General features: G+C 39.3%; 1 protein-coding gene across 2 annotated transcripts in view; it reads right to left on the bottom strand.

Moving 5' to 3' along the window:
* The window catches only part of ABCB11 (ATP binding cassette subfamily B member 11), a 94,496-nt gene that overhangs the window by 26,861 nt on the left and 54,098 nt on the right, over positions 1 to 13,537 (bottom strand). For both annotated transcript variants that reach the window (XM_032880385.1, XM_032880386.1), the window contains 5 exons: positions 12,213 to 12,416; positions 10,120 to 10,290; positions 9,406 to 9,607; positions 8,289 to 8,364; positions 4,205 to 4,307 (listed from right to left, as the gene is read on the bottom strand). In XM_032880385.1, coding sequence (XP_032736276.1) covers positions 4,205 to 4,307; positions 8,289 to 8,364; positions 9,406 to 9,607; positions 10,120 to 10,290; positions 12,213 to 12,416 — 756 coding nt within the window. The remainder of the gene's footprint in view (positions 1 to 4,204; positions 4,308 to 8,288; positions 8,365 to 9,405; positions 9,608 to 10,119; positions 10,291 to 12,212; positions 12,417 to 13,537) is intronic.

The following is a 13,537-nucleotide window of genomic DNA, read 5'->3' on the forward strand; positions in this document are numbered from 1 at the left end:
CTGGAGCAGAATGCCCAGGATTCCATGATTATAGACTTGGGAAGTATCAGATGTGCTGTACATCCAGGCACATCAAACTCCGACATTTCCCGGAACCAGGGCCCCATGAGACAGCCCACTCACAGCCCAACGTGACAGAAATTTCCCTGGCTTTCTGATTCTTAAAGGTATTCCTAACCCTAAGCAACAATACCTGAGACATGTAAAAATAATACAAAGTGATTTTTTCCCAGTAGTTATCATTCCAAGATAAACTAACAGGAGACAAAATTTAATTGATTTGAATAATTATCTTTTAGCCTCCTTCACTAGATATTGGACTTTATGGGAAACTGTCGCCTGACCCACCCCCCAAAAGATGCACCATCAAGCCTGAATGATGCAAAAACTAGAAAACCTGCCCCTGGGTAACTGACTTCTGATTGACTTATATGATAAAGCTTAAAAAAATAGTAAGGGAATAAAAAAAAAAAAGAATAGTGGAAGAATAGAAGAACACAAAATATAAAGTCATTGTGTATAGATTTTTTCCTTTGATTTTTGCAAAGCTAAAGACAAATTTAGTCTTCTAAAAAACCTAAAGATGATTTATTCATCTTCCTTGCATCTATGGCAAAGCAGTAACTCACAGAAAGAGATGAAATTATAAAAGTTGATAGGTTTCCTTTATTGTAGCAAGGTTAAGTTGCACCTTGCATATGTGTTTATCGCATGTAAAGAAGTATCCTGCTAGCAACTCCAGTGCAGGGAGAGGGATGGTGGCTCTTGTTCATCTTTGCATCCATAACACAATCCTTGGCACACAGCAGATGTACGATCAATATTTATTGGATGAAAGAATGAATGAAACTTTTATGCCCATGGTGCATACATGCAATGAAATATTTACTTTAAAAAAAAAAAAACACTGAACTCTCCTACTATGCAGATGGTTCAGTGGTGGATATTCCTTCCTTCCATCTCCTTTTATAGGTCAGGTGAAAATATAACTTCCTACTTAAATCTTATGTCCTACTTTCTATACAGTGTTATGCTGGTTTCTGTGTGCCAATCCATCCAGACCTCCTGCCTCAATAATGACTTCAAGATTTGATGATAAGAAATGGTAACTATGGCAAAGGAGCAAAGGTTCTCCCAACGGACACATACTGAAAGTCATTTGTTAAGTGTCCTGTCTCTGTCCTCCTACAGAATACTTAAACTCTATCTTCTAAGTTGGCTGTGATGGGTTTCAAATGTGTGACCTTGGCTTGAACTCCTATAGATTCTACTTCATTAGTTTCCCTGAGAGACATGCCTCCGTATCAAAGACTGGCACCTCTGGTCTGTAGATTCCCCCTCATCCTCCATTTAATTTTATCAGCATCATAGCTAAGATCTGACTCCAGTTATGGGAGCCCAAAGCACAGCTTGGAGAGTGGGAAGAAACAGGCTGCAGTCTTAGCTCTGTTACCAGCTAACTAGGAGACCTTGGTCTCATGTAACCCCACTTAGTGTCTGGAAATACAATCTTCTCATGCAACCATCTCTTCTAAATGCCCAGAGTCAAAACTCTAAGAGACCACAAGGTGGAGATAATTCCTTTATGTAAGTAAACTTTTTGCATTGCAACATAAGATAGAACACTTCCCAGTCAACAGATAAGGTTAGAACTCCTCCATAAAATGAGAAAAAGAAAGGATTTTGCCAGTATTGGTCTTTCTGGAATTCAGTTAACTTTAAAAATGCTTTAAAATCTGCTTGGGATTAGAATATCCCACATATTTAAAGTACTTTAAAGTATTACTTGGGATTAAAAAATTTCATAAATTAAATGGTATTTATTCCACTGTTTCTTTTTAAAAAATTGGTGGGGGCACCTGGATGGCTCTGTTGGTTAAACATCTGACCCTTGATTTTGGCTCAGGTCATGATATCAGGGTCCTGGGATTGAGCCCTGCATGGGTCTTTGCACTCAACATGGAGTCTGCTTGAGGATTCTCTTTCCCTCTCTCTTCTACCCCTCTCTGCCCCAAATAAATAAATAAAATCTTTTTAAAAATGTGTTCATTTAAATCTAAAAAACTAAAATTTAAATCTAAAACACTCTAATATCATTACCATACAAATGAGTACATTAATATAAGCATAAGATCTTATTTTCTCAGAGCTTCAGCAAGATCACAGTGGCTTCCCTTTTTCCCTCTTCTTCCTTCTCTCTTCACTGGAGAGAGAATATAAAGTGACATCTTTTAAACATGACATTGATTTACATTCAAATGAGCTTATTATTCCATTCTAATTTACAATACTGAGAAGTAGACTATTATATAGAGCATTTTTACTTCTCTAAAACTGGTCTGTATATTTGATTTAGGTTTCCTCTTATTTAAATGGTTCCTTTCTAAGTTTCCTCCATATCATGAGAACCCTGTGGCAATCTGATCTCCAGATCTCCAGGAATCTGTCTCTGTATCTGTGAGGGGCCACCTGCCAATTTCAACAGCAAGAGCAGAATCAGATTTTCTTCTTTTCCTTCCTCCCTTCCTTCCATTCTTCCTTCCTTTCTTTCTCCCTTCTTCCCTTCTCTTCTTACCCTCCTCCCTCCCTCCTTCCCTCCTTCCTTCTTGCCTTCCCTCCTTCCTTCCTTTCTGTCTTGCTTTTGTTGTCAAATAGTTACAGAAACTAGAAAAACAAACCATAATGCAGAATTCAAATATGATTGGCACTCTTACATTTGAAATCTCAATGTAGTGTTTGTTTCTTTGTCCCGTGGAGCTTTACTTATATAAGGCGTCTTGTTGTTGTTAATGGCAGCACCATGCAAATAAATGAAATACCTATCTCTAGATCTAGAAAAAGAGTTGAGTCCTCAATGGCAAGATGCAGTAAACAACCATGTTTGCTAAATGTGTTTTCTCTTTCTGCTGCTCCTGAGAAAAAGTGTTTCTCTATGAAATTTGTTTAAACCAACTCTATTGGATATTGAGACATCTATGTATTCATTCCTAATGATTAGAACCAAGAAAGGCTTCATAATCCTTCTGTCATAGTCATAATATCATAAGGAAGACTGTACTTTATTCCACATTTGTCACTGTGAACAAAGGTTTATAATTATTTCCAAAACAGATTCTCATTTTAAATTTTTTAAAGACAGTTTGAGATGACATCATGCATAATGGATGTGCTTGTAATTGAGATATTCCCTGACTTGCTTGCTTTGATAAATCTTGCAGTTTCAGCTTTACTGAACTGTAGAAATTCAATTTTTCATCCTAGTTTTAGAATCTCCTGATATCTTAATGGGGCATTGGCCTAAGTGCCCAAGGGGATACAAACACAAATAAAATATAGTCACTAATTTTAAGAAGCTGTAATTAAGGACAGGAATAAGACCCCAAATGAGACTCAATAAGAAAACTGTTGTGAAAGGGTTCAAATGAAGAGTTAGTGGGGGGTTGAAAGTGAGACTCTCAGTGGGAGAATGAAGTGCAGACATTAGGAAAGGCTGTGGGGAGGGGGATGATGGGCACCTGCTGTGAGGGTAAGATGCCCAAGACAGCTTTGAGGACCTGCATCCTTAGGGAGAAATACTGCTGTATCTGTTGATTCCTCTCCTGTTTCTTTCAATTTTTGGTGTTGTTTTGAACTATATTAACATTAATAGTGTTAATTTTAGATGTATCCTAAAAAAGTTATGGTAAAACTACGAGAGGTAAACAACTGCCCATAAAACGTAATTAGCCTCTGTTCATTCAAAAATTGTGATACCTTGTATAAGTGCTAACATTCTCAAATACCTTCGGGGAATAAGCACTTCTGCCAAGGTTGTTATAATTTAAGAAGATTTAAAAATTTGAGGAAAATTATTTTTCAAGTATTCTTAAAAACTTTTAAAATTGTACATATATGATCAAATAATCTAAACACATGTAATTTGTCTGTGTCTGTTTCAATGGTTCACCTGAAAACTATCAATTAACCGTTATAGTCCAGTTTCAGTTACCAGATGTTCTTACAGTAATTAATTACTCTGCATTTCTTTTAATACATTGTTTAGAATTTAGAGTTTTCATCACATCCTCATGGGTTCTCCCATTTAATCTGACTTAGTGAACATTACTGGATCTGTGCCTTGAAAACTCATATTCTTGGGTTTAAAGGTCATGCAGTAGTCCCCAGGAAAGACTGCCTCCACTCCCCAGAGCAACTGGTGCCTGACCTTTCTGTCTTCTTCGTAAGTAGACTTGTGATCTACAACAGCTAACGAAGGTTCATGTACCAGGTAAGAAAGCTGAGACTTGGAGCGTTCTCGGATGGAAGCTCTGAAAATAAACAGAAATATGAAAGAGTCCGTAGGTTATGGGCAAGTTGGAACAGGACTTACTTACATCACAGGAGTCAAATAAACAGAAAAGTTTGCAGATAACATTGCAACCAGGCTTCCTTGTTAGATTTCGCGGAACTCTTCCTGCAGTGTAGCTGTTTAAATTTGACCCTGACCTAGACTCTGATTCAGAGGGTGCTCAAGGAGGGAGGGAGAGAAGGAGAGGAAAGCTGCCCCACCCATCTACCAACAAAAAGTCCAAGATTCAAATCCATTCGGAATCCACGTGGTCGGCTGATTGCTACCATGGCAACAGACCAGCCCCTTTACCTTCCTTTTGGTTGTAGGTTGTAGTTTTGGAAACCTCTTTCTCTCTCTAGTTACACCTGATGTTTACTCTAGTGTAAGGCGACCTGGATACAAAGAGCTAGTAGGAGGAAAATGGGGCCTCTACTGAGATTTTCTTCTTCTTCTTCTTTTTAAAGATTTTATTTGCTTATTTGGCAGGGGGTGGAGGATGCGGAGAGAGCACAAGCAGGGGGAGCAGCAGAGGGAGAGGGAGAAAATGATAGAGGCAAGCTGAAGATGAGTGGGGGTCGTTACATTATCAAAACACCTCATCTGCAATAAGAAGGCGTAAAGAGAGAGCCAGAGCCGAGTAGCTAGATGGACCCACCCACAAATCCCTCTCCCTCATTTGTATCCAAGTGAAGTTAGACGAAGACCAACGGGTCAGGTGGTGCTTGCCTATTACACCTGCTCAACTAGGCCCCTCAGGAAGCACCAACACATCCCTTCATTCCTCTGCTTCATTCCCACTTCCTGTTAGTGGCACCGCCACCCTCTTAGTCACCCAGGTGCAGCGGGTGTGTGTGTCTTGAGTCCTTCCTCTTCCTTGCCCTTGCACATTCACACTCTTGCCCAATCTCATAATGATTGGGCCTGAACCCACTCCTCACCCCACCTCCCTGCTATCAAACTGCCGTCTGGGACACCTCAACTGCCTCCCGCCTGGCCTGAGACTCTCCAGTGATAGAGTCACTTCTTTGAGTTAGTTCCCTAAGGTCAAGAAGTCTTCAGCATGCATGAGGAATGGGCATGTGTCAACTGGACAGAGCAGAGTGCATGATCAGGCTGAGATGTAAGGTCATGGGCCTAGAGAGACGCTAAGAGCACTGGAAGCCATGGTAGAGTGTATGGAAAAGGAAACATGGCTGACGTCTTCCCAGTTATGAGCATGGCAAAACACATCCTTGTCCCTTCCGATTTCTACTACCTGACTCTTATATTTCTTAAGTCTCTCTTTCTTTCCCTATTTGGCAGACCTTTCCACCTCTCTAGCATAGGCTGTCCCACGGAAACCCTGGGCCCACCTGCCAGCTCCCTCTGGTCTGCCATAAGCACCAGAGTTAGAATTCTATCACACGCCTGGGTGGCTCAGTCAGTTAAGTGTCTGCCTTCAGCTCAGGTTATGATCCCAGGGTCCTGGGATGGAGCCCCACATTGGGCTCCCTGCTCGGCGGGGAGCCTGCTTCTCCCTCTTCCTCTGTTGCTCTCCCTGCTTACTCTCTCTCTCTCTCTTTCTCTCTCTCTCTCTCAGTGTCAAATAAATAAATAATGTCTTTAAAAAAAAAAAAGAAACTGACCACGTGGGCCAGTCCCCTTCTCAGAAGCTGTGTACCACTTCTCTCCTCAAATAACAGCTAATTTGGGGACTAAATAACTCTCCCACGTTCTCTCTCTCTTTCATCATTATTATTCAGGAAATTAGTTACTCTTATCCATTAAATTGTTCTTGAACCTAAAATATATTACTAAAGAGAGACCGAGCTGTCAGAAAGACCAAAGCCAAGGAAATAAGATATAAATTAACATTTAATCTAGTCATCTTTTAGCAAAAAAAATCTGTCAGCATATACAATGAGATATTTTTAACAGACCTTCTTATTCAAACTTATAAATCTTTCTCTGCAGGAGATTAATAGCTACTTTCTGAGTGTAGATTGTATTTCTGGATTTCTCATCCTAGTCACCAAAAATGTATAATTTGTGACAATTAATAGCCATATAGGAAATATTTATATTAAAAATGCTTATTTGGTCCTAATAATAAACTGTAAGTAAACTAGTTAGAACAAATAGAATTTTGTTCATCTGAAAAGTTAAGAAAATATTTATTTTCTGGGTGCCTGGGTGGCTCAGTGGGTTAAAACCTCTGCCTTAGGCTCAGGTCATGATTTCAGGGTCCTGGGATCGAGCCTCGCTTTCGGCTCTCTGCTCAGGAGGGGGCCTGCTTCCCTTCCTCTCTCTACCTGCCTCTCTGCCTACTTGTGATCTCTGTCTGTCAAATGAATAAAATTTTTTAAAAAAAGAAAATATTTATTTTCTTGTTGACATGACCATGAATATATCGATCACTTCCTCTTTGCAATCAAAAGAGGTGCCTCGCCATTTTCTGTGTTTAAGAAGATAGTATTTTCAGGTTGTGATTCTAATGACCCTTATAATTTTTTTCTTCCAATAAGAGAAGCATGGTTAAACATAATGCCTAATATCTATAAAAATCACCTAATAATTTTGGCAAATTTTTTAGTTTTTACTTTCCAAAGTAACTTGAAGCTATTGCTTTATTGTTTTCCAAATTCAATAAATTTGATAAAACTAGCATTTCTTGAAATTTTTATGAATAGAATTATTCTCAAAAGGAAAAATAAAAACCCTAGGCATAAGCTCCATGAACTACTCTTTTTTTTTTTAGTATAGTTGATACATAATGTTACATTAGTTTCAGGTGTGCACCACAGTGATTCAACAACACTATACATTATTCTTTGAATATTAAAAATAAATCTGTTTGAATTACTTGGAGTTGTTACCTAAATGTTTTATTTTAAGCCTCTCTAAACCAGTTTTCAATACGCAATATACTACCTTGAAAGGGCAAGTCTTATAACTGAGCCTTTACCCGGAGTACAGCCTTGAATTAAATATCCTAGAAATTGTAAATCCAAGAGTAAGGAAATCTGCTGTCACCCATTATTTACAGCCTCCTAACCTAGGGGAAAAAAATATTAAGTAATGTTTTCATGAAGAGAGACAGATACTCTTGAGCAGAATCCTTCTTAATATGCACACTTTTAACATTAAAGAACTATTTTACTGAAACTCTTAAGTCAGGATGAAAGACTAAATACTCCAAAAATATGTTTGAAAGTTAATACTTATATATTCAGCCACAAGAAAATAAATAGCTAGGGTCTAAGGAAATTCTTTTCAAATGCTAAAAAATATATTTCTTATTTCATCTAGTTAAGGAATGATTTGAATTCAGATGGGTCGCTCTGGAAGCAGGAACATTTGTAATTCAATTGCAGCTCAGCAGGCGAAAGAAGGGACCTAAGGCCCCGACTTCACCTCCATGTAAAACAGTGCTTTAATACCATGGTTAGATCGAAGGGCCAAGACCCAACAGATTTTTTTAAATACCCTTTCTAGGGGCGCCTGGGTGGCTCAGCAGGTTAAGCCTCTGCCTTCGGCTCAGCTCATGATCCCAAAGTCCTGGGATCAAGTCTCGCATTAGGCTCTCTGCTCGGCAGGGAGCCTGCTTCCTCCTCTCTCTCTCTCTCTCTCTCTACTTGTGATCTCTCTCTGTCAAATAAATAAATAAAATCTTTAAAAAATAAATAAATAAATAAATACCCTTTCTCAGCTCAATTAACAACATTTTAATTATAAAGCAGCTCTATCACGACCCTACCCATAATAAGAAGCCAAAGTTAAACAAAAATTCCCCTTAAACTGGAAATGGAAATGTCAATACAGCATTCAAGGGTTCATTTGCATGTTCATATTACATGAAACCTGGGGCTACACTCAAGGATCTCCTGGTTGTACCTGAGATATTGCCTGAGGACCATAGGTGCAGAGGGCTCCTAAGAATATTTTAAAACCTTAAAATTTGCCCATGGCTTCAGCTTACCTTAAACTAGCTTGGTAGCTCCCTCTGCAAAAGGTCTTTCTGCTGTCAGGTGAGGCCCCATCAGTTTCATCTTCCCCTATTCAACACAACATGAACCATTCCTTAGTGTATACAATAAGGAGAACCATATCAAAAGAAAATTTACTGTGCTTGCTTAGCCTATCATTACTATGTCTGATGCTAAAACATTCTATTAACTTTGTTGTAGCAAAAAAACCTTAGCACTTATCCAGCACATTCTAACAAAAATAAAATGTCAAGATACTCAGCAGGGGGTGCCTGGCTGACTCAGTTCAAAGAGCATGCAACTCTTGAACATGGGGTCTTGAGTTCCAGCCCCACACTGGGCGTAGAGATTACTTAAATAAATAAATAAACTAACAAACAAACTTAAGAAAATACTCAGCAGGATTAAATCATTGGAACTTTGTGATACCCCATGTATTATCTCCAACAAATAGATATCTGATAGCATGGCAAATTTAAAAAAAAAAAAAATGAAGGGGAAACCCTTCATTCACCCTTTGGTGAATTTATATTCAACAAATAAAAAAAAAATCTTTTCAGAAGAAATCATATGCGTTAAATATACACAAGAGTTGTACCCAGTCGAGTTCATGAATTGATATGTGATGTGGTAGAGAACTTTTGGAGTGGTTGGTTGATGTAGGCTGGGATGAGTTATCAAATCTGAAAATTCAGACTGAAAAAAAAAGATGTGCTAGGGCCTGATGTATCTATCTGCTTTAGTGAAAATAGGTATTCCAGTGTTTAGTCATTGGTTAATTTACTCAATCAGTAAGAATAGAGGTCCTACTGGGCACAGGTTGCTCTAAGAAAGCTTTCCTATTTGCAAAGTGGGGAGGGGGGAACAAGAGGGGTGGAATCAAGATCATCTTCCCCACAAAACCTGGGTTTTAGCTCTCTGACTTGATCAAGTAACTGAACCTCCGGAGCTTTTGTTCTTTCTCTTATCATCTGTATAATGTGCCTCGAGGGCCTTAGGGAGAACAAATAAGACAGTGTATATAAAAATATATAGAAATCCATGAAACCATGAGACCTAACAAACATAATGCTTTTGAGACTGTACATGTGTGATGGAAAAGACACTTGCCCTTTGTGCCTTCGACATCAGCAGCCTGGTCGCCTTGACTCTGCAAAGTCACTAGAGTGAAGTAGACTCCTTTCCTTTCCAACAGCTCCTCATGGGTGCCTCTTTCCACTGCTGTACCATGTTCAAAACCAATAATGACATCTGCAGCTCTGACTGTGGACAGGCGATGAGCCACCGAAATGATCGTATGTCCCTGCTGGATCTGCAGGAATGTACAATGCACTGTTAACCAAACAGTAAGAGCTGACATTGACATTTGGATGGTCCCAGAATCCATAAGTTATCAGATCCTGGGTCCTTGGGAAAATCCTCAAACAGGTCCTCTGCAGATATTAGAAAAGGCCACTGCACTTTATCAAAGCCATGAACACCCCACATGTTGGTCCAGTTGCTGCTATTAATCAACAGCTAAAATCAAAATGGAAATTTTTGAAATCACATAAGTTAGATTTAATAAGATTTAAAATTTATATTTGTAGCTTTCGCAAGTAAGCCAAACTGACTTCTAGTCAACTGTGAGGAACATTCTAGTCAGTCAGTAGTTTCTACATAGACTAGAGACACTGACCCATGTAGTCCTTCTCTTTCCCTCCCCATCTCCATTCTGTTCTTCCCAGCCCACCACCCCACCCCCAAGCCTCCTCTCAGCAAGCTGCTTTTCCTACAGCACATTTCCACATGGTCTTGAAAAATGAATTCAGACTTTCAACAAACCTTACTGAGCGCCTCTTGCACCATGGATTCACTCTCGTTGTCCAGTGCCGAGGTGGCCATGTCCAATAGCAGGATCTTGGGGTTCCGGACAAGGGCTCTGGCAATGGCTACTCTTTGCTTCTGGCCACCACTCATCTGGCCTCCTCCTTCTCCAACAAGAGTGTCAAATTGCTAGGAAGAAGGTGACACCAGTAATGAAGAGGAACAATTTGATGGCTCCTGGCAGGGATTATTACAAGATCCTTTCTAGCTTCCTTCTCAAGCATGAGTTTTCACAGGACCAAATTTCACTGAAAGAAATACTGTTTCTTGAAACAGGTTACTATCTAATCAATATTTGTGTGTAAGATAAAGAAATTGATCCATTTTGCGGGCACCTGGGTGGCTCAGTCAGTTAAGTATATGCCTTCAGCTCAGGTCAGGATCCCAGGGTCTTGGTTGGAGTCCTGCTCAGGCTCTCAGCTCATCAGGGAGCCTGCTTTTCCCTCTCACTCTACTGCTCCCTCTGCTTGTGTTCTCTCTCTCTGCCAAATAAACAAATAAAGTATTTGAAAGAAAAAAAAAAAAGAAATTGATTCATTCTTTCATTCCCAGCTTCACTGGGTTGTATAAATGCTTCTCTCTAGCTCAACTTGAAATAACATGTTTTCACCAATGTAGGGGAGCCTGGTTGGCTCAGCTGGTTAAGCATCTGGCTCTTGATCTCAGCTCAGGTCTTGATCTCAGGGTCCTGAGTTCAAGCTCTGTGTTGGGTACCACACTAGGTGCGGAGCCTACTTAAAAAAAAAAATAAAAAGTTTCCACCAAAGAAAAAGTTGATCAGGATCCTGAAAACCCATTTTAAAGGGTTAAAGCACTTACCAAATTCTTCCTTCTTTTCTCTAGCTAAGCAACACAGAAAAACACAACATTAACACTATCTTTGTATTGCAAATGAAAGATCAAACTAGTTGTATAATCATTACCACTGACAGCAAAATGTTACTGAGTATCTTTCATGTCTAGCATTATACTGGAATGTCCCAATGCTGTCAGGCTCTTGTCTTGTTTATTATTAGCCAACATGAGTTGAGCACTTACCATGTTCAAAGCATGAAGTTAAGCTCTTCACACATATTACCTCGTTAGTCCTCCCAGATGCCCCATGAGGCAGGTAATGCTGTTCCCCTCAATCAATGGGTAAGGAAATACTGGGGTGTAAGGGGTTAGAGTAACTTGCCCGAGTTTATAGAGCTTGCAAATGGAGGAGCTGGGAGTTTCATGTAAACAGTCTGATTCCAAAGCTTTATACTCTTTACCACTGGACTCTATCATACTCACAGCTGTAATCCTATTCACACAGGTAATCCAAAAGACTAAATAGGCAATGATCTAGAGCGCAGACTCTGGAGCCAGACCACGTGGGTGTGAACCTCGACTCTCCTGCCTTGAGCAAGTTATTTGGCCTCTTGGAAACTTGGTTCTCTCTTTACAGATGAAAATAGTAACAGTAGCTGCCAACAGGATGGTCGTGAGTGTTAAATGAGATGTAAAGTGCTCAGAACAGTGTCTGGTAGGTAGTAAGCAGGTAGTAAGCAGTACATGTATGTTAACTGGTTATAACAGCTCTTCTTTGACTTATCAGACCATCGGCCACAAAATATGTATAATAATATGGAGTTGGTTTTCATTGTCATTGTTTAAAATGAAGACAAATGAGGAGTTTTTGAATATGCGAGATACAATACTGAGGCCACAGTATTAGCTGTTCAAGCACAAGGCAATGAAAGAACAATGACATTGGTAGGCATCAATGAGCATTGTGTGAGTCATTGCCACATAACAAATTTATCAGCTGCTTGGACAAATGCTTAACAGATGGAGTAAGAAGACTGTGCCCTTGCCAAAGGGAGCATTTAAAAGAAAGTTCCCTGTTTGGTAGATTTTTAATATATCAACAACAATATGCTTTCAGGCAAAGGGGAAAACTCATGATACATTTCCAGGAATGCAACCTAACATGGCATTAAGAATTTAATGATTTGGGATTTGGGACTTTTTCTTTCATTTTACAACTTCTGGGTTCCCCCCCGGAACGAGAGGCCAGTGGGTACCTGTGGCAGGTCCATGATGAAGTTGTAGGCATTGGCTGCCTTGGCAGCTCGAATGATATCTTCCATTGTTGCATCCTCTCTGCCATAGCGAATGTTCTCTGCGATGGTGGTAGAGAACAAAACAGGCTCCTGCTCCACTATCCCAATCTGAGCTCTAAGCCATTGAACATTAAGAGAGCGAATGTCATGGCCATCCAATGTCACCTAGAGAACATGAGCACAACGTCACATCTCTTGGAATCCTTCAGGGTTCTGAATCAAAATATTATGTTTACTTGTCCTGTGAGGAGAAATAATAGAGACCCGCAAGATTTTAACAGATGATTCCTCCTATAATAAGGTTATTTACATAGGAATGATGATATAGACTTGAAATCAAGTCTAGCTGTAGAATAATTCATTGTAAAAACACATATGATGTAAAGGTCATTTAATGTAACATGACTGGCCCAGGAATGGGAAGATTTTTAATTTTTCAATGGAGTCAAGTCAGTTATTCACAATATTTTGTATGTTTTCATTCTCTTTTGACTTATGACCGAAAATGGACTTCAAAAACTACCAAGAAAAGAAGAAATGGTCCCTATCTTGTAGGCATGCTTTACAGTAACTCTTACTTTCTGGACAGATTCATCAAATAACACTTTGGTGTTCAAACGTAATTAAAACCCTAAGTGGGATAAGCAAAAATCACTATTAGCAAAAAAGTAAAAATCTTACACCAAGAGACCATGATTTCTAGGTATTCAGAGTATAGTTGTGCTGGTATGTACAAAGAATGCTTGTAGGATGAATGGTCCATCGAAAAGAATTCCATCGTGATAGTCATGTCAGTGTAACAGAGCACCCATGTCAGGGAACGTCTCAAATGAGTCTATCTCAAGGCATCAAGGAGATGTTGACAAGAACGACTCTGAGAGTATAGAAAGAGCAGAGCCTTTGACATTTAAGGGACCTGGGTTCAAATCAGGGGCAAGTGTCGATCTCTCTTGACTCTGCTTCCTTTATTTACAAAATGAGCATATATACCTTGGGGCTCATTTTGAAAATGAGCAATCATTTTCGTAAAGTATTTGACATATGTAATCAACAAATGACAATGATGGATATTTATTTTCTTAGTTTGGGTCTATGTCTACAGGCAAATAAACACAAGGAGAAAAGAAACGAGTAGTTTGTGAAATTATACGATTTTTTTTAACACCTAAATTCTCAAAGCAGCCAACAATCAATCTGTTCATTCTAGCCATGCAACCTCTCCTATACTTAGCATTTGGAAAACTTGAAGAGACAATAATGATTTTGTTAAAATACAAAGAAGGAAA

The sequence above is a fragment of the Lontra canadensis genome, unplaced genomic scaffold, assembly GCF_010015895.1.
Source record: "Lontra canadensis isolate GAN:19392208 unplaced genomic scaffold, GSC_riverotter_1.0 scaffold69, whole genome shotgun sequence".
In the NCBI taxonomy this organism is placed as follows: Eukaryota; Metazoa; Chordata; class Mammalia; order Carnivora; family Mustelidae; genus Lontra; species Lontra canadensis.